This window comes from Talpa occidentalis, unplaced genomic scaffold (genome assembly GCF_014898055.3).
Source record: "Talpa occidentalis isolate TD23 unplaced genomic scaffold, MPIMG_talOcc4v2.1, whole genome shotgun sequence".
In the NCBI taxonomy this organism is placed as follows: domain Eukaryota; kingdom Metazoa; phylum Chordata; class Mammalia; order Eulipotyphla; family Talpidae; genus Talpa; species Talpa occidentalis.
In genome coordinates, this window is record NW_026555331.1 from 143394277 (window position 1) to 143411557 (window position 17281).

The 17281-nt window shown below is 50.2% G+C and overlaps 2 protein-coding genes across 2 annotated transcripts in view; both read right to left on the reverse strand.

The window, feature by feature from the left end:
• The window catches only part of SLC13A4 (solute carrier family 13 member 4), a 33300-nt gene extending 31752 nt beyond the window's left edge, over positions 1-1548 (reverse strand). The window contains exon 1 of the mRNA XM_037513954.1: positions 689-1548. Coding sequence (XP_037369851.1) covers positions 689-787 — 99 coding nt within the window. The 5' untranslated portion in view covers positions 788-1548. The remainder of the gene's footprint in view (positions 1-688) is intronic.
• A 2759-nt stretch (positions 1549-4307) lies between these two features.
• On the reverse strand, positions 4308-15414 carry FAM180A (family with sequence similarity 180 member A). Its single transcript, XM_037513963.2, has 3 exons — positions 15126-15414; positions 9260-9360; positions 4308-6877 (listed from the first exon to the last, which is right to left on the reverse strand). Exons 1-3 carry the CDS (start codon positions 15199-15201, stop codon positions 6497-6499), a joined length of 558 nt encoding a protein of 185 aa, XP_037369860.1. The 5' UTR covers positions 15202-15414; the 3' UTR covers positions 4308-6496.
• Positions 15415-17281: the final 1867 nt, after the last annotated feature.

Below are 17281 nucleotides of genomic sequence, written 5' to 3' on the forward strand. Positions count from 1 at the left end.
GGAATTAGGTCAAGGCCTACACTTGGGGGCTCTTACTCCTTTCTTATGGGATCGTTGGCTATCTCTCCTCCATGGGCACAGAAAACGGTGGATACAAATATTCCAGAGTCTACGCATGGGACCAGGGCAAGATGCCAAACGTCAAGGGCCGAGGGAACTTTCAGAGATTCATTTTCAAATCCTGGTTGTCAAGCCCACCAGAGGCTGCCCACGGAGCCCGGGGGACCACGCGCGCCCACGCTCTGTCCACTCCCTTTCCTCCGCATCCTCCTCAGGGTCATCATCTGGGGGGCTCCGGCATGGCCAGCTGCTCTCCATACAGTGCTCACGTGTCAGCTCCCGACAAATACTAGCTCAGCAGGGTGTCCTCCTGAGCGTGCCCTGGCTGCTGGCCGGCTGCTGGCCCAGATTCGTGTCCCACACATCAGCAGCCGCACGGTCCCGCCTCTAATCTCGGTCCTGCCCGGGAGCCATAGGGCTGGGGCAGTGGGATAGAGCCACAAAAATGGCCATTTGGAGGAAGAAAGTATGTTAGCTTCCTCCAGGGAAAAAAAAAAAGTTGATTTCTTCAAACCAGCAGAAAACCTGTGGAGGTCCAGCCTCAGCACCCCATTCCCTCCACCAAGGGCCCCTCCTGGGCCCTCCCCGGGGCCCCACCGGCCCCAGGAGGGGACAGAGCGGTACTCACGCTGCTGGGGTGGAGCAAGGGCAGAGGCAGCAGCAGCAGGGGCACGAAGATGACCAGCAGCAGGTTCCTCGCGCGGAGAAGGCTCTTGAGCCAGCCCATCTTGGCGTGCGCGCTGCTCCTCGGTGCAGAAGCTCCAAGGCCTTTGCTCCCGGCGAGGCTGGGACCCGAAAGACTTCTCACACCTTTCTCTGCTTCCAAGAGTCCTCTTGTCTCCGGGCAAACAGGAGCCAGTCACGGCCCTCGTGTGCACAAAAGCCTGGGCTCTCGGCCTTGGGTTTTAGGTGGGATTGGTGAGTACAGTTTTATGCCCAGCAAAAAGGGACGGGGAAAGGATGTAAATGGGGGCATAATGGGTTTCCTCTTTGCTTAGTAATAGAGTAACTTCATTCTAGGGCTCAGCCAAAGCCCCCTTAGCCAATCAAATTCACAACTCTGCCATGGCTGTGTGGCCCTGAAGAAGTCATTTAAAGACATCAAAAAATCAAAAATCCCAAGAGCATGTTGCGCCCTGCATCATTTTTCCTCTTTCTGATGGCCTGTTGTGGGCAGCACCTGTTTCGGTTGCCAGCAGCGTTGGCTGTTGGTAAAAATCTAGTACCCCTACTTCCTTCAAAGCAAGCCCCCCGCGTTTATCAGCAGCAGATGCAGACGTCAGAAGGGGCTGGTCTTCAATCCTATGACCTGGCACCTTAAAACTCAGTTCAACTTTGTTTCCTTCAGATTGGTTTTCCACTTATTATTTGCCTGGATCCTGGGTCTCCAAAGCTGTAAAAAAAAAAATCCCCAAGACATTCCAGTTGTCATGGGACAAAACCCTCCTGGAGGCCCACCTTTAACTTTTATTCACCTATGGGAAGCCAGACCAGGCTGTCGGCCCACCCATTTCTTCCAGCCAATCAGCACATTGGAAAGAATGAGTCACTCTCTCTTTCAAAGGCAGTTCTTGATTGGTCCCAGCAGGGGTCTGCTGATTCTGCACAACCTAGACAACTTGCAAAGCTTATTTTTGTTTCTGCAACTTCGGAGGGCCTGGAGGAATGACTATTATCGAAAACATAATCCCAAATCCCCAGGCCCTGCATTATCGGTGCAGATCTTAGGACAGAGCTTTCCCTGGAATCGTCACTGTGGGTTAGTCCATAGCAAGATGATAATGTTTGGTGGCAAGGAGAAAATGGAATATTCATTCTGGAGAGGATACAAAATAGTAAGACTTCCCTGGTGGCAAGCTCCTTTGCCTTGGCACCTGGGCAAACATGCATTGAAACCAGCAGAAGGTATTTGTAAGAAAGATCACAGACCTTTTTAGGGAGAATGGGAAGGGGGTTGCCTCTCTGGAAAAGTCTACATGTTGGGTTCATTTCAGATACCCCTGGAATGCAGGTCTCATGGGTCTTTCTGGCAGAAGAGAGTGCTCAGTTGCTTTTCTTTGGGGCTCTTTCGCAAGAAAAGAAACAGAAGGCTTCCTTTGGCAGGTCTGCAGGGAAGAGGTTGGGGAGCAGGGATATAGTTGCAAGTTCAGGGACCCTGCTTTGGCAGTGCTTGCACTCTGGAATTTCTGCTGCTTACAGATCTGGAGACACTGGTAGTTTTTTTTTCCTCAGGGCATGTGATTTGGAGCAAGGAAGAAAAGGGGGGAAAAAAAGAAAGAAAACTCCAAATGTTCTAGAGATGGTAGTCTGGGCAGAGCATTGCTTTGATCCAAGAGATACTGAGCAGTGTCGAGGGTTATGAAATCCACCTGTTCTTGAATTCACAGAATGCCAGGAATGTCTATCTAAGGTCTGCCTTGCAAGGTCTGCTGCTCTACCAATTAGAAATATCCCCAGGCTAAAGGTAAAGTCACCAGAGAAGTGACTCCAACAAAACCAGTTCTTCTTGCCCTTTGAGGCTGGGGTAACCATGGTAGACCCATCCCCATTGAAATTATCTTGCTGTTGACTCATTTCTTCAGATGCATGTCAAAGACTGGCTACCATATTTACTGCATCCAGGTGTCATTTTTGTGATGATTTTGAACTCAGAATGAACAATATCACTTGTGTGATGTTTGGGTGGCCAATATTACAGAGTCTGTGCAGTAATAAACCACTGTGGAAGTCAGCATCCACCATTAAACCCATGAGCCACTTCAAATTCCTTGGTGAGATAATCTGAGATGACAAAGATTCCATGGAACCAGGCAGCTCCATCATAACATTTTTATTGCACCATAAATGAAAATTTGTTAAATAAGATTAGGTAAGACCAGTAGTTCTCCTTCAGGACTCTATCTGTGGATATTTTCAGATGAAGAAAGTATTTTCCAAAATACAATGCTTAAAAGGTAAGACAGATCCCACTTACATGAGGTATCTAAAGCAGTCAGACTCTTAGAAACAGAAAGTAGATGGTAGGTGCCAGGGACTGGGAGGGGGAAAGGGAATTGCTCTGTGGGTGTAAGAGTTTCATTTTTGCAAGATGAAAGCGTTCTAGAGATGGGTTACACAACAGTGTGCATATAGGTTAACATTCTTGGACTGTACATTTAAAAATGGTTCAGATGGTCAAATATATGTTGCTCCCTCCTGCAATAAAAATGTAAGGCATTAAAATCAGTCAGAAAATAAGGAACACCAGCAATCAAAAAAGATAAACACATGCAATTTGCAGCAACATGGATGGCGCTGGAAGGGATCATGCTCAGCGAAATAAGCCAGAAAGAAAAAGAAAAATACCAGATGGTCTCACTCATAGCAGGAATCTAGAAAACTTAAATAAGGGACCAGGAACAAGAATAACTATAAGAAAGAAAAAATCAACAAATGACTATGAACCAGAGACACACTATTGGGGGGCGGGCGGGGAAAAGAGGGATTGGGGTCAAAATAAGGGGGTTGCAATTGTATGGGGAATATAAAAATTAAAAAAAAAGAAAAAAAAAAAGAAAAGAAGGAGCACCATAGACAGTCACTGAGAAGCATTTACTTTTAGCTGGTTTACCTATAGAAATACCTTCTGCCTCATTTACCACTTGGGTGATTCCCTCGTACATTCAAGGTGAAATGACAGGCAATGGAAGTTTCAGCACAGAGTTTTTCAGTGTCTCTTGAGAAATATCAGAGGTAGCCCTGAGCTGCCAACTGTAGAGGAAATTTCCAGAAATTCTAGATTCTGCAATTTGCCCAGCAGTCTAGAAACGGCAAGATGGTTGCGTATGTCATTGGCAAGTTTCTGCTGCCAACATCACACCCCAAATTACTCTGGCTATGAGCAGCTCCGAGAAAGGGTGACTTGGTTGTGACCTTGCAAGGCATTCATGGGACAGAATAGGAGGGTCCTTTTCTGGTCAGTGTATACTCTACGCTTTACTGGGGGAAGATTTGGGTGGTGAGCAAGTATTTGACTTTGTGTGCAAAATGAATTCATTATTATAAAACTTTTTGTGGGTAAAGAATTACTTTATGCTTAGATGAAAATAGTGTTTCAGAACCTAGGGACTGAAAGGGTGCTTTTCATTTGTTTTTTAAAAGGTCATGCCTTCTGAGCGCTTTCGAAGCTTTGCTTTTTTTTTCTCAGTGTGCTTCAATTCATACTGTACACAGTTTGGCCATGCCTTCTGAACATAAACAACCAAAAATGCCTTTAGATCTTTGTTGCTTTGGGAATGAGCTACCGTTGCTGCCACTGGCCCTGGGAACCAGCCTCCCCATCACTGGGACCACTGTCTACACTATGATGTGGTAGGCAGGGCCGGGGGGGTGGGGGGCTGTCAACGGTGGGTCTTTCGGCACCGTGACTGAAAGAACATTCTCAGATCCACTCAACGGGAGTAGTTCCAGGCTGGGATGCGATTCTGAATGTCCGGGATTTACAGTGTCTAGGGACCGAGTCCCTGCGGGCCCCCTCACTCCTTGCTGTACCAGCAGCAAAGGGAGACCACGCGGCGAATCTGGTTTCCGACCCTCCCTGTACATTGACCTTTGTGTTAGTCAGCCAGTGACACCCAGAGGAGACCGGGAGCTGGAAAATCAGCGCAGGCAGACTGAGGCCGACTGAGCCACAGGCAGCCGAACGGGACTCAAGAAACGGACAGAGATCATCGGAAGTGGGTTGGCAGGGGAGCAGAGACAGCAACTGAGAGAAAAAGGAAAGAACGAGACGAGTTCAGTGAGCGTGTCAGGAGAACATCCACATTAGGAAGAGAAGGATTGAACAAAAAGCATCGATCGGTGGCTGTGTTTGAAGGGGGTGAAAGGCAGTCTACAAGGGAAAGCGAATGAGAGACACCGCGCTTCATCTTCTGAGCCTGAGAACATCAGAATGCAAAGGTGTTTTTTCTCCGATGAAGACTAACTTCTTCCTGTACCCTAGTATTTTCCAAAAAGATCATGCAGGCTGTGCCGTGAGGCAGAGCTCCCTTGTTCAAAGATTAAAGTAAGTCAGGCCGGCTTTCGTCATCATGGGATGGCAGCTTTTAAATACCCATTTCAGAATCCATTTGAGCTCAGTGAATCCCGCCCCATTCAGAGGTCAGACTTCTTGAATTTGTAGCCTCCAGGACCAGCTGTAATCCTAGGAGAAGCCAGAAAACTGAGCTGGTGAGGACCCTATGACACCCCAGGTGCTTTCCTCCTGGCAAAGCCTGTATCTATGAACTCTGACTTAGCACAGAATTGGAACAGGCCTAGTTATCTTGCTTTTTAGGTGATCATAGCTACGATCAAGTTAATCCACCAAGCGCGAGTTATATGGGAAACAAAAACGCATTCTAGAAGCCTGGTGTGAGGAAGGCAGCAGAAACTCACAGTGGACACAGAATCAGCAAAACTGGGGACCTTTGGGCCCAGCAGACCACGTGGGGCCGGAGTCCACCCTGCAACATCTCACAGTTAAATCTGGACATTCAGAACAGGAGCAGCCTAGCGATCTCATCTTAGCTAATTCCTTCCTTAAAATGTTGCAAATGATCTTAAGATTCAAATCAAAGCTTTAGCATTGCATCTGCATTGCTCAAAAAGAGGTCAAGGCAGTATTGCTAAGGTCAAAGTGTTGGCATCCGAAAGGGCAGAGTGTTGTCTTCTGGAATCATGTTTATTTGCTGCACTTCCTTCTCGGCTGGCGCTGGAGGACTTAGCATTAGGACGGCAGGCATGGGGGTGGGTGGCACCTGCTTCATGAGGGTGACCCTTGCTTTCTCTGCTCAACGCACAAAGCATGACTGTTGGGAGCATTTCTGTGACCCCTGAGTTGTCTCCTCCACGTTAGATCAGCCTTCAGGAAAGAGGAACTATAACATCTAGGTCCTAAGTCACTGACATTCTAGCTGATCCTTCTTGGTGGCTTTTGCAATGGCTGAGAAGCGTGCCCGCGGCTAACAGGGTATTCCTGGTCTATAGCCCTATTTCTTTATGTCTTAACCACAAAACCTTGGGACAAAAGTTCTTTCAGCCCAACACCCTGGCCCCTTAGGACCAAAGATCTGCCCCCCACAACCCTCCATGCCCACACCTCTGTGAAGTTTCCTCTAGCTCTGTCCCTCCTCTGGGTGTTTGTGGCCATACCCAGTGTTGGAGGCTATCTTAGCCTCCTGTGTGTCGCCAGGGGAGCCTTTCTGCCTCTGGAAGCATCTTGAATGACCACTCCAGCCCCTTCTTCCAGCCCAGGTCCCGAATGGCATGAATCAGATGCGCTCACCAGGAAGCACAGGTGCAAAGAGCATGGGGACCACCTGTTTGATCCCTGCTCCTCTGAGTTGGTAGCTTGTGGTTCGCTGCTGGTGCAGGCAAGGGGTCCAGGCAAGGGGAGTTGGAATGCAGAATTTCGGGATTACAGCATGTGCGGGTCCCTGATCTGCCGTCCAGGCGCCTGCCTGTCTCTGGGGCCTGAGGACCGCGCCAGGTCCTGCCTCAGGGCCTGGAAGAGGCTCAGGAGGGACTGAGCCCAGACGTCCTTCTGGTGGCCCTGGGACAGGGCTGTGCGGTAGGCCACGTAGGCCAGTGTCAGCGCCGTCCTCTCAAAGTCCTCTTTCCTGAGGATGCCCGGGCGCTGGGCGAGGCTGGCGCTCAGCCGGCGGATGTCAGGGATGCGCTTGGGGATCACGTTGTTGCAGACGGCGTGGAAGGCCGAGGCCTTGCGCAGGGAGGCAAGCTCCTCGTCCTGGATGGAGATCTGCAGGTCCGGGCCGACTTTAAGTTCAGCCAGCAGGAACTGTGAGAGACATGGTGCGGAAAGACAGAAAGCATCAGCGCTGCTGAAGGCACACTGTAGCCGTCATCACTGCCCTTCCTTTAGGGAGGCCGCCATGGCAAGAGCGCTGGAATCTGAGCCCTGGGTCCCACTTGCTATTTCCCTGTTTGCTGTGTAAACTTTGATTAGTTACTTAACTTCTCTGAGCCTCAGTAGCCTCCTCTGAAATGGTTAGTGATGATTATCCACTGGGATTTTGTGAGATGTAAACAAGACAAATACGGACAACATCAATACAGTGTGTGGCCCAAAGCCACTATGCAAGGGACCTCTGTGTCCCCTGTCAGTGCCTCTCCTCTTTCTCCCTCCCCCCCACCAAAGATCTTCTAAAGCATGAACTGCTTTGGATACATTTTAATCAAAAGCTGGGAATTTGAAAGATGTGGGAATTAAGTGGGAGACATATTTGTCTTCATCTCTCACCTTTTCTTTAAAAATAAGGGGGAGGGAGCCTCCCTGGTGGTTCAGGGGTTGTCTTAGCACTATGAAGCTATCAGCAGCCACTGCAGCATGAGTTCGATCCCCAGCTAGGGAGCTACCCACATGGCGCAGCAGACCTCTCCTGTCTCGCCCGCTGCTCCCCTTAGCAGTGCATTTCACTCAGTCTGCCTGTTCTGCTCCCCACTCTGTCTCTGGTGGATCCTCTCACCCCACCCAATACACCTCTGGCCTACACCCCAGTTCTTGTATGCATAAATTAAAAAAAATTTAAAAAATAGGGGTGGTGCCTTGGGGTCTGCCTCTCTCCCCTGCTTAGCGCCAGGCTCACATTAGGCACCTGAAAAAACCTTGCATTCAGGGTGCTAGCTCTTCTCTCTGTCTCCAGGATTCTCTGGCTCGAATCCATCCTGCACGCCACTGTATTCTTTCTAAAACTTGGGTCAGTTTCACTTGGGTCAGTTTCACATGATTCTCATGTCCAACATTCGGCAAACACAACCCATTTTCTAGTTTGTTCTTCAGGATTAGACCCCTTGCACAGGCCCACTGCTCGGCTACAGTAGGCCGATTCTGACTTAGCAGGACAGTTCTCACGTGTGGAGGAAGTCAGAGGATGCCAAAGCTGGAGAGGAAGTTTGGAGACCATGGTGGTGCCTTGTTGGAGGAGGCCACCCTGAGTAGTGAGCAAAAGGGCCTTGACCCGAGTCTCTAAGGCATGTGAAAACACATGCGTCTCGGAGGAAAACCTCTGAGTGACAGGACTTGGTGTTGAGAGCCTGGAAAGTGACCTGTGTGGAGTCGGGCTTCTACATCTCCATAGTCTGAGAATAACAAAATGGAGAGACCCTGCGCAGTGAGCAGAAGGGCCTTGACCCGAGTCTCTGAGGCATGTGAAAACACATGCGTCTCCGAGGAAAACCTCTGGGTGACAGGACTTGGTGTTGAGAGCCTGGAAGTGAACTGCGTACATCTCCACAGTTTAACAACAACAAAATAATGAGCGAAATTCCCAGGCTCTGGCTAGGAGGCGATAAGATTATGTGTGTGAGAACTAACCGCCTGGTACCCTACTGTAAATAGATAATAGTAAGAAAATAGATTAATCACTCATACATGTTATCATTATGTGGTATGCTTTGATGTTACACCTGCTACAATTAAAATAGTATATCATGAGTACTAAGACAATAAAGATTTGCTGCATGCTGGACATGACAGTCCCCCATGTCTGATTTCCTTCACCGTCGCGTTCCAGGTTCGGACTCACTGGAAGTCCACAGTGCCTCACTTGAGGAGCTTCAGGCCCAGAGGGAAATGATGGCCAAGCGAGGCAGGCAGCTGGTGAGGGGCTGAGCCGGGACCAAAGCTCAGATCTTGAACCAGGGCTCTGACCTCTGAAGTGAACTGTTCGGCCCTAGGAAACTTACCTGTTGTTTGAGGCGTGGGGTCTCAGTGATGGAGGTGTGGGAGGCTGAGGAAGAGAGCCTTTGGAGTGACCCTAGACTGTCAGGAATGGAGCTGTCACAGATGCAGGACGGGAGACGCAGCTCCACCTGGACAACCACCTCGACACTGCCTGGACTCCAAGGACGAGCCCCACCTCTGAGCCTCGCCTGGGGATGCTGCCCCCCTCCACTGTGTGGGTCGCAAAGCCACGTCTGCCAGAGCTCTCGTTTTCCTGGACTGTGCTCCTAATGCCATCATTCTGTGTTACATCGCGCGGGGAAGGAGAGAGGGTCTGGAGGGATACCTTGCTTTGGGATTGCAGGGTTCTACAGCGCCCCCCACCCCGTTGGTTTAGCCTGTCCCTATGGGACAGTGACCTGATTCACTTCTCATCTGAAAAAGAGAGGGTGCAGCACCTTCTGGGGGACTTGACTCAGACACCTCCCCTCTGCCTACCTCAAAGAGCAGCTCTACTTCCTCCAAGGAGGTCTGCAGGATGGGGTTCAAGGTCATCGATGAGGATCTCTTCGGCCGGTGTGCCACAGGGAAGAGCGGGGCTGCAAGAAACCAGAGTGAGTTCACACGTTCACCTCCAGGTGAGCCAGCTGGTGGCAAAGTGACTGACTCTGAATGGGCACGGCCTTGCGGTGGACGTCACGGTGGCGGAGGTGACACACCTGCCCCTGAACACCTGAGTGTGGCTGGGGGAACGCCAACCCTCTTAAGTGGTCTCACTCTGTGTTTACGATCACCATTCTCACGTGGACCCTGGCATCCTGCCTGCATCTCCCGACCCCTCTCTCCAGTTCACTGTGACAGAGAGGATGGTTTCATCCTTCTACGCCCGCCCTGGTCTCGGTCCCTGCCTCTTGCCCCGACACCGTCATCTGCTATTGTGTCCATGCTCCTTCTAGAACCAGCCTTTCCACATGTGCATAAATCTGTAAGAAAGGCTGCAGGGGCCTCCCTGGTGGCACAGCGGTTGAGCGCTGGGTTGCGAAGCTGCCCGCGGCCTCCGCGGCGCCGGTTCGATCCCCGGCTGCTCCCCGGCCACCAGAGGAGGGTCCCGCATGGCGCGCAGACCTCTCCTGCTGCCCGCTGCTCCCTCAGCAGTGTACTTCGGTCCTTCTGCCTGCTCTGCTCCCCGCTCTGGCTCTGGTGAATTCTCTCACCCTCCTGCGCTTCTGACTGTGCCCAGTGCTTGTATAAATAAATAAATAAATAAATAAATAAATAAATCTTTAAAAAAAAAAAAGAAAGGCTGCAACCTTTCCCATATCTTTACTTTTTGCCTCTCGACTGGGTCTTGCATGTCGGCAGGAACACATGTCGCCGCTTCTGTTTATAAAAAGAATCGTCCTCGCTGCTGCTCTTCCCTCCCATCCTCACCTCGCGGCCGCCTGGCTCCCCGGCGCCTCCCCGGCCTCCTGGCCACACTCACTCCAGACCGACTTCTGCTTTGTTCTTCCTGCCCACGTCTGCGTCTCCAGCTGCCTGGGGGAAGCTGCCTCTGGACTTGTGGTTGCTTTTTCTCCTGACTCCCATCCCCAGTACTAACACACACACTCACAACTCACACACACACACACACACACACACACACACCCCTCCAGTCACACACACCTGCTCACATACATGTATAGACAGACCTAAACCCACTCTCGGCGCACACATAAACACACACCCTCACACATAAGACACAAACACACGTGTTCATGTACCCCCCACGCCTGCCCTCACCCCTACGCTCACATACACACATACACACCTGCTCACACATATATATAACGTGTGCACACAGCACCTCTCGCTGTGTCTGCTGTCTTCCTCTCCGCCTCATCGCTCAGACCGACATCCCCCATCCAACTCCAGTCAACATGTCTTGTCAGCTCTACCTGCCAAGGTGTTGGGATTCTGGCTTCCTGCCACATCCCTGCCCGGGCCCACTACGCGTCTCAAGCTTCTCTCCCAGTGCTGTCTCTGCTTCCATCCTGCTGTCCACCGCCTTCCTCCTCAGCACAGCATCTAGGTGATTCTGTGAACACCTAGTTCAGACAGTGTCACTCCTCTGCCCAGGAACCTTCTATGGCCTCCACCTCACTCAGAGGAAAAGCTGAAGATCTGTAAATGGCTCCTGGGCACTACAAGACTTGACTTCTTACTGCCTCTCTGAGCTTGTCTGCTATTCGCTCCTGGCTCCTGCTTCCTCAGCCACAGCCTGCCTCCCCCTTGTTCTTTGAGCACACCAGCCATGTTTCTGCCGCAGGATATTTGCCGTTGTCTTCTTGCTGCCTGGAATACTTTTCTTACGGAGACTACATGGCTCCCTTCCCTGCGTCCTTCAGGCCTTTAGTCACCTCCTCAGGGAAGCCCTCCCTGATTACCCTATTTAAAATTATAATCCTCTATAACCTCTCCCTGACCTATTGCCATCTGATGATATACATGTTTATTGTCTGTTTCCCCTTACTAGAAGCTAACCCCATGAGGGCTTGGGGTTTTGTTTACTGCTGTATTCCCAGGCCTAGCTTCATGCCAGGACTGTTGAATGAATAAATGATCCCATATAAACACATTTCCTGCCCCTATCACTATACTCCATTCTGTATCTCACTAAATTCTCTTTTGAACAGGGTGTTTCTAGAATTTGTTTGTATTTCTATGTCCTGGATAATTATCAGAAAGTAGTCTTGTTTCCTGCCTCCAATAGGCACAATTTTTATCTCTGGAGAGCCCCTCTTCTGGCTGGCAGGAGCTACTTTTAATGCTCCAAGTGGAGACTGACACCTGTCTCCCCACACCTTAGCCTCTTCAGGCTTTCTTGGTCAGATGTAGAGCCAGAAGGCTCCCCACAAGGGAGACCTGACTCTGCTTTGCAGCCCGACATACTCTTCGACTTTTTATTATCAGGGATAAAAATCTCTTCTTCTGGGCTTCCCTGGTGGCGCAAGGGGTTAAACACCGCACTATGAAGCAATTCGCAGCCTCTGTAACATGAGTTCAATCCCCGGCCAGCCAGGGAGAAACCCACATGGCGAGGCAGACCTCTCCTGTCACGCCCGCTGCTCCCCTCAGCAGTGTACTTCAGTGGATCTGCCTGTTCTGCTCCCCACTCTGTCTCTGGTGAATCCTCTCACCGCCCCCCTCCCTCTGCCACCCCATATCTCTGGCCTGTACCCCAGCTCTTGTATGCATAAATATTTAAATCTTTAAAAAAAAAATCTCTTCCTCCTCCCACCCCCAAAATCTGCTCCCTCCAACAGAGCAGTGTTCAGGCTGACTGCAGTTTCCATGTATCTGTCCTTATGGGTACCAAAGAGCTGGTTGGGTAGGATTCAAACTGCAGACCATATTCAGCCAAAACTACAACCATATTTTTAATGAATCAGTTGAAGCAACTCTGTGGAAACGACCATGGGTGTGGAAAGGAAAAGCTCTTGTTTATAAAAGCTCTTATGCCAGGCGCTACTGATGTCATTGGGTTTTTTTGCTCCGGGGCCAGCCTGTTAGAAACACAGCGACATTCTGTGTGAGCCTGGAGCTTGGCCCTTCGTATTGGGGGTGGGGGGCAGCAGTGCTTCTGAAAGGGCTGCTGAGGGCTGGCCCCTCTTGCTAAGATGCCCCAGATCCCCGGGGTGCTCAGCTGTTGGGAAGGGTTGGAGGGGGATGGAGAGGGAGGAGGAAGGTGAATGGGGACTTCAAGGTGCTAAGGTGCTTTCGATGGCTGGGGAGTGGGGGTGGCGTGGGAGGTCTCAAAATCCGGCTCTACCCTTTCACCTGAGCTAGACACATTAACTTGAACATCCTCAGTGTCCTCACCTGCAAAGGGTCAGTCTGGCCTGCCTCTGGGAGTTTCTGGATTAAACCGGGTGGAGTAAGCTGGGGTGCTCAGTAATGCTATCCCAGTTATCAGTACTTATTGAGCACTGAGCACAGAAGCTTCCCCTCATGGAACATTCCAGAATGAACCCAGATAACATTAAAATGGGTCCTGAGAATGACATAGACCCCACCAGCTCTCTGAAGGGTCAGTCTTCCCTACCAAAACTGCTTAATAAAGATGTAGATTTTATACATTTACTAGAGCATAAAATTAATACATCTATATTAATTAATACGTGTGTGTTTTAAAACTGGCTGCTTCCCCCAGCCCCCAGGTGCTCCCGCAGGGCCTGGCCCTCAGCCAGCTGGATCGGGTCAGGGCTAACCACAGGTGAGTCATTTGGCCTTAATCAAGTCGTGGGCCGGGACCAGGATCCTGGCGGTTCATGGAGCCGCCTCCCAGGGTGGAATCCTAGAGAGCGCTTTTCTGACGCAGAACTGGGAGAAGGGTAGGCAGAATGCTGGCCGACAGCAGGGTGTATTCTTTTGGGGTCTCTTTCTATATTTGTATGTTTGGATGGAGAAGGTGGAGGCAGGGGGCTGGTGAGGGAGTGTGTGGGCCCAGGAGGGCTGGAGGGGCAGATGGAGGAGGCGGATCTTGTAGGGAGAGGTCAGTCGCTCTCCGGCTGTTTTTTCTAAATTACTGGATTTTTAATTAGGGTAATCATTGGATACCCCCATCAGGTATCACCACCACCAAATCACCATAGTCCACCTTCGCAGTCAGGCGGCTTCCTTCCCCCCTGGCTGTTTGCAGAGGGCGGTCTCCTCAATTAGGCCTGGAGGTGGGGGTTGGGGGGAGACAAAGGTGAGCAGGGCAGAGCATTTGGAAATGTATTTTATTTGGGTGTGACTCCTGTTCTGTCTTTTAAAAAAGATGGCATTTGTGTAGTCTTTCAAAACTGGGAAAAAATGTTAAAAATGGAAAACGCCAGCGACCTGGAGGGCTTTTGCTGCTGGTGGCGGCGCCAAACCCAGACTCTGAGCCCCCACGTGAGCCTTTCATCTCTTACTTAACACCAGCTGCACCTGGGCTGTGCAGTGTGGGCTTGTGGTCTTTACCTGGTTTGTGAGTTTACTGGGGCTCGACCTTCCCCAGTGAAAAGCGGGTGTGGCTCCTCCCCACAAATTGCTATCACATCCTCTGCTGAGTATCTCCAACTTTCTTTGATGAATTTTTTCCATATTTTAAATGGCTAACATTTCTATACCGCCTTATCATTTCCAAAGCCTCTTCTCTATACTTTTGAATATGACTCTCATCACAACCCCGGGAGGGTAAATTATGCTGTTAATGTGATGCCCTTTAGCGAATTAAAGCTCCCGAGAGGTTTAAAGGGGGGGCAGGAATCACCCAGCCTGTTGGAGGCAGAATTTTAAAATCCCAGTTTGAACCAGAATTCCTAGCTGGGGGGCTCACAAGCTGGCTCTCCCAGTTTATAAATCCAGTCATCTCTTTCTGCTTTACGGCAGCCAGTGTGTTAGGAGGAGTGGATGGTATCATCTTTTTTAAATAGGCAAATTAAGGACGCCTGCACTGTCCTTCAGGGCTTCCTGTTCTCTACTCACAGCTTTGCCCCCCAAGTCTGTGCACATGGTGAGCAGGGAAGGGTGTGTATGTGTAAAGAAAAAGAAAAGAAAATGCTCATTCATCATTTGCGTCTGGGCAACAACTATGTCACAGTCTAGCTCCGAGGAATGGCAAGTCTTTAATCTCAGGCTTAAAAATGAAGGAAAAAGCCCCAAGTACATGCAGCGACTGCTGCCTCCCCCATTCCAGGTCTGTCTGGACTGGGTCCCACACTGGCCGTTCCTCCTTCCCTGACAATTCCTTGAGAGCCGGGAGACTCATCCCCAGGCCTCTACGCCAGGCTTCATCCTGCCGTGGCTCTCTAGAAATACCTACAAGCCCGATGTCTTTTTCTGGTTCTTTCTGGGAGGAGACCTCAGTTGACTTTAGGCAGTGGAGGGGCTGTATGGCTCTCTGTGGGCCCCTCACTCCCGACGGGGATAAGCTCCAACTGGCTGGGGGAGCATCTACCATGCCCAGGCCCGGCCTCCTGCTTGGGTTGCCCAGGTGGCGGGCCTTGTCCTCCCAGCACCACCGTCCCCTTGTGTTAGCTTCAGGCTGGGGCGCCCACACGTCCTGCACACCCGCCCAGCTGCAGGGATCAGGGGTGTCTAGGCGGCGGAGGTGGCTGGACTAGGGCATGTGGGAAAGGATGCCCTCTGCCTGCTGCACCTCGGCGGCTTTGATTTCTTTCCATGTCATTTCCCCATCAGCTTCCACAGCCAAGAAGCATAAAGCCATTGGCAGGGAGGAGATAAAAGGCGAGCACAGGACTTTGCATTTCCTCCCCTCCCCCTGCCTTCCCCCAGACCCAATTCCTAATTACACTGAAAGGGGATCAAGCCAACAAGTACATTCAATGCCACTCACCCCTGTTCCACCGCTGGGGCACCGTGGCCTGAGCATCGTAACACAGCAGCAGAAGCAGCAATGTCTTCCAACACATCTTTTCCTCCAAAAGATGAAAGGGCACCCCCAAGCCCAGGGGGACCCGGGAACTACAGGTAAGTTCGCAGGGTCGTTGGGGGGCAATACGTGAGTTCTTAGCACCCCTCCCTGTCAGCAGGGCAGGACACCAGCTCCCGCGTCCCCTCGGGAGGCTGGAGGCAGACGCTGCCTTCTGGGGGTCCTGGCGTGGGGACCTCTGCTAACCCGACTCTCTGCGGGATTGGGGACTGGGTTTCCACAGAGAGACTCTGTTTTTGAGCACATCTGGGGTGACTCACCAGGGCATGTGATCTCCTTGGCAGGGTGATGGATAAATATAATTTCTGTACTTGAGTTCCATGTGTTGGATGCACCCACTGGAATTTTTCTTTAACAAACAGACTCTCGGAACTTGTTAGAGAGCCAGGCCAAGAGCTGGCGGCTGTCCCCGTCCCCACACACATCAGAGCCAGGGTGAGGGCTGCAGGAAGAGCTGGGAGGCAGGCCTGGCAGAGCAGTGGGTGAGGGATCCCAGAGTTGCCTTCAGGACAGTAAAGTCCCTTGTCTTCCCCTGGAGGTGGGCCTGGCGGGGGCCTCAGCCCCGGTTCTGCCTGGGTTGGGAGTTGGCAGGTACCATGAGGTCTAGGTTGTGCGTGTAGGTAATGGCGCACAGGTGGCCTTTCACATTCACCACGGCCTGCGTTCTGGACTGTCTGCCCCTGGGGCCAAACCTCCTTGATTCTCCCAAGACAATATACTTATTTTGGGGTGAATAATTCATTTTTCAAATTGAGATGTAATCGACATCTTGTGTAAGGTCAGGATGTGACACGTTGGTTGGATGCATTTGCGTAGTATTGGCGGTGCATTGATTGGTGTTGCGTTTGACTCTGTCGCGTCACATCATTATCACTTCTTTTTCGTGGTGAGCACATTGAAGAACCATAATCCATTTTTAAAGATCTGATAAAGAAACCTGATTTTGTCCTTGTCTTCTCTGAAACTACAGATGTGTAATGGTAAATCTTTTTTTCTCCCTACTTTTTAAAAAAAAATTTATTTTTTTTAAACAGTATTTGCTTCCCCCCACCCCCTCAGGTGTAGTCCCCATAGAATTTCCTTTTCCAAGGCACCCGTGCACCATCACCTCAGTCCCCTGGGCTCCTCCCTGCCTCCCTCTGATCCCTCTCCCGCCTCCTCCCCTGCAGGATGTCTCTGATTTATAATTGTCTGTTTTTGCTTTGTTGTGTTTTGTACTGTTGTTATTCTTTTTACACTGATGTCTTATTTGGTTCCCTTATATTCCTGTTATGTGAAACCATCCAATATTTTTCTTTTTCCTTCTGGTTTATGTCACTGAGCATAATTCCTTCTAGCTCCATCCATGTTGCTGCGAATGGCATGAGTTTATCTTTTTTGATTGCTGACTAATATTCCATTGTGTGTATATACCACGTCTTCTTGATCCAGTCATCTATTTTTGGGCATTTGGGTTGTTTCCAGGTTTTGCCTATTGTAAATAGTGCTGCAGTAAACATAGGGTTGCAGATGTTCTTTTGAATCACTGTTTTTGTGTCCTTTGGGTAGATCCCTAGTAGTAGAATTGCCGGGTCGTATGGTAGCTCCATTTTCAGTAGACTGAGGAACCTCCAGACAGCTTTCCATAGTGGCTGGACCAGTTTGCACTCCCATCAGCAATGCAGGAGAGTTCCTTTTTCACCACATCCTCACCAACATTTGTTGTTGCTTGTTTTTTTGATTTGTGCTATGTAATGGTAAATCTTAAAGGACATTTAAAGAAATTCTAAAAATGAAAATTTTTTATTGGCGTGACTTCGTATTATAACATCATATAAATTTCAGGTGTGTATCGCTAAGGCTGAGCAGGTTATATTAATTTGCCGCTAATGTCCAGTTTTGTCCTTACCCGCACTGTTGTTCCCTTTATTAAAGGACATTTTTTCAAAAAGATTTATTTGTTTATGCATACAAGAGTTGGGGTACTGGCCAGAGATGCGGGGGGTGAGAGGATTGAGCAGAGACAGAGTGGGGAGCAGAACAGGCAGACTGACTGAAATACACTGCTGAGGGGAGCAGCG

What these genes read in the sequence shown, in the direction of transcription:
- FAM180A (XM_037513963.2), bottom strand. Translation starts at nt 15,201, where the DNA reads ATGTGTTGGAAGACATTGCTGCTTCTGCTGCTGTGTTACGATGCTCAG. An exon ending in GCCCCAGCGGTGGAACAGGG is followed by an intron (nt 9,361 to 15,125) that starts GTGAGTGGCATT and finishes GGTTTCTTGCAG; the next exon opens with CCCCGCTCTTCCCTGTGGCA. An exon ending in AAGTAGAGCTGCTCTTTGAG is followed by an intron (nt 6,878 to 9,259) that starts GTAGGCAGAGGG and finishes TGTCTCTCACAG; the next exon opens with TTCCTGCTGGCTGAACTTAA.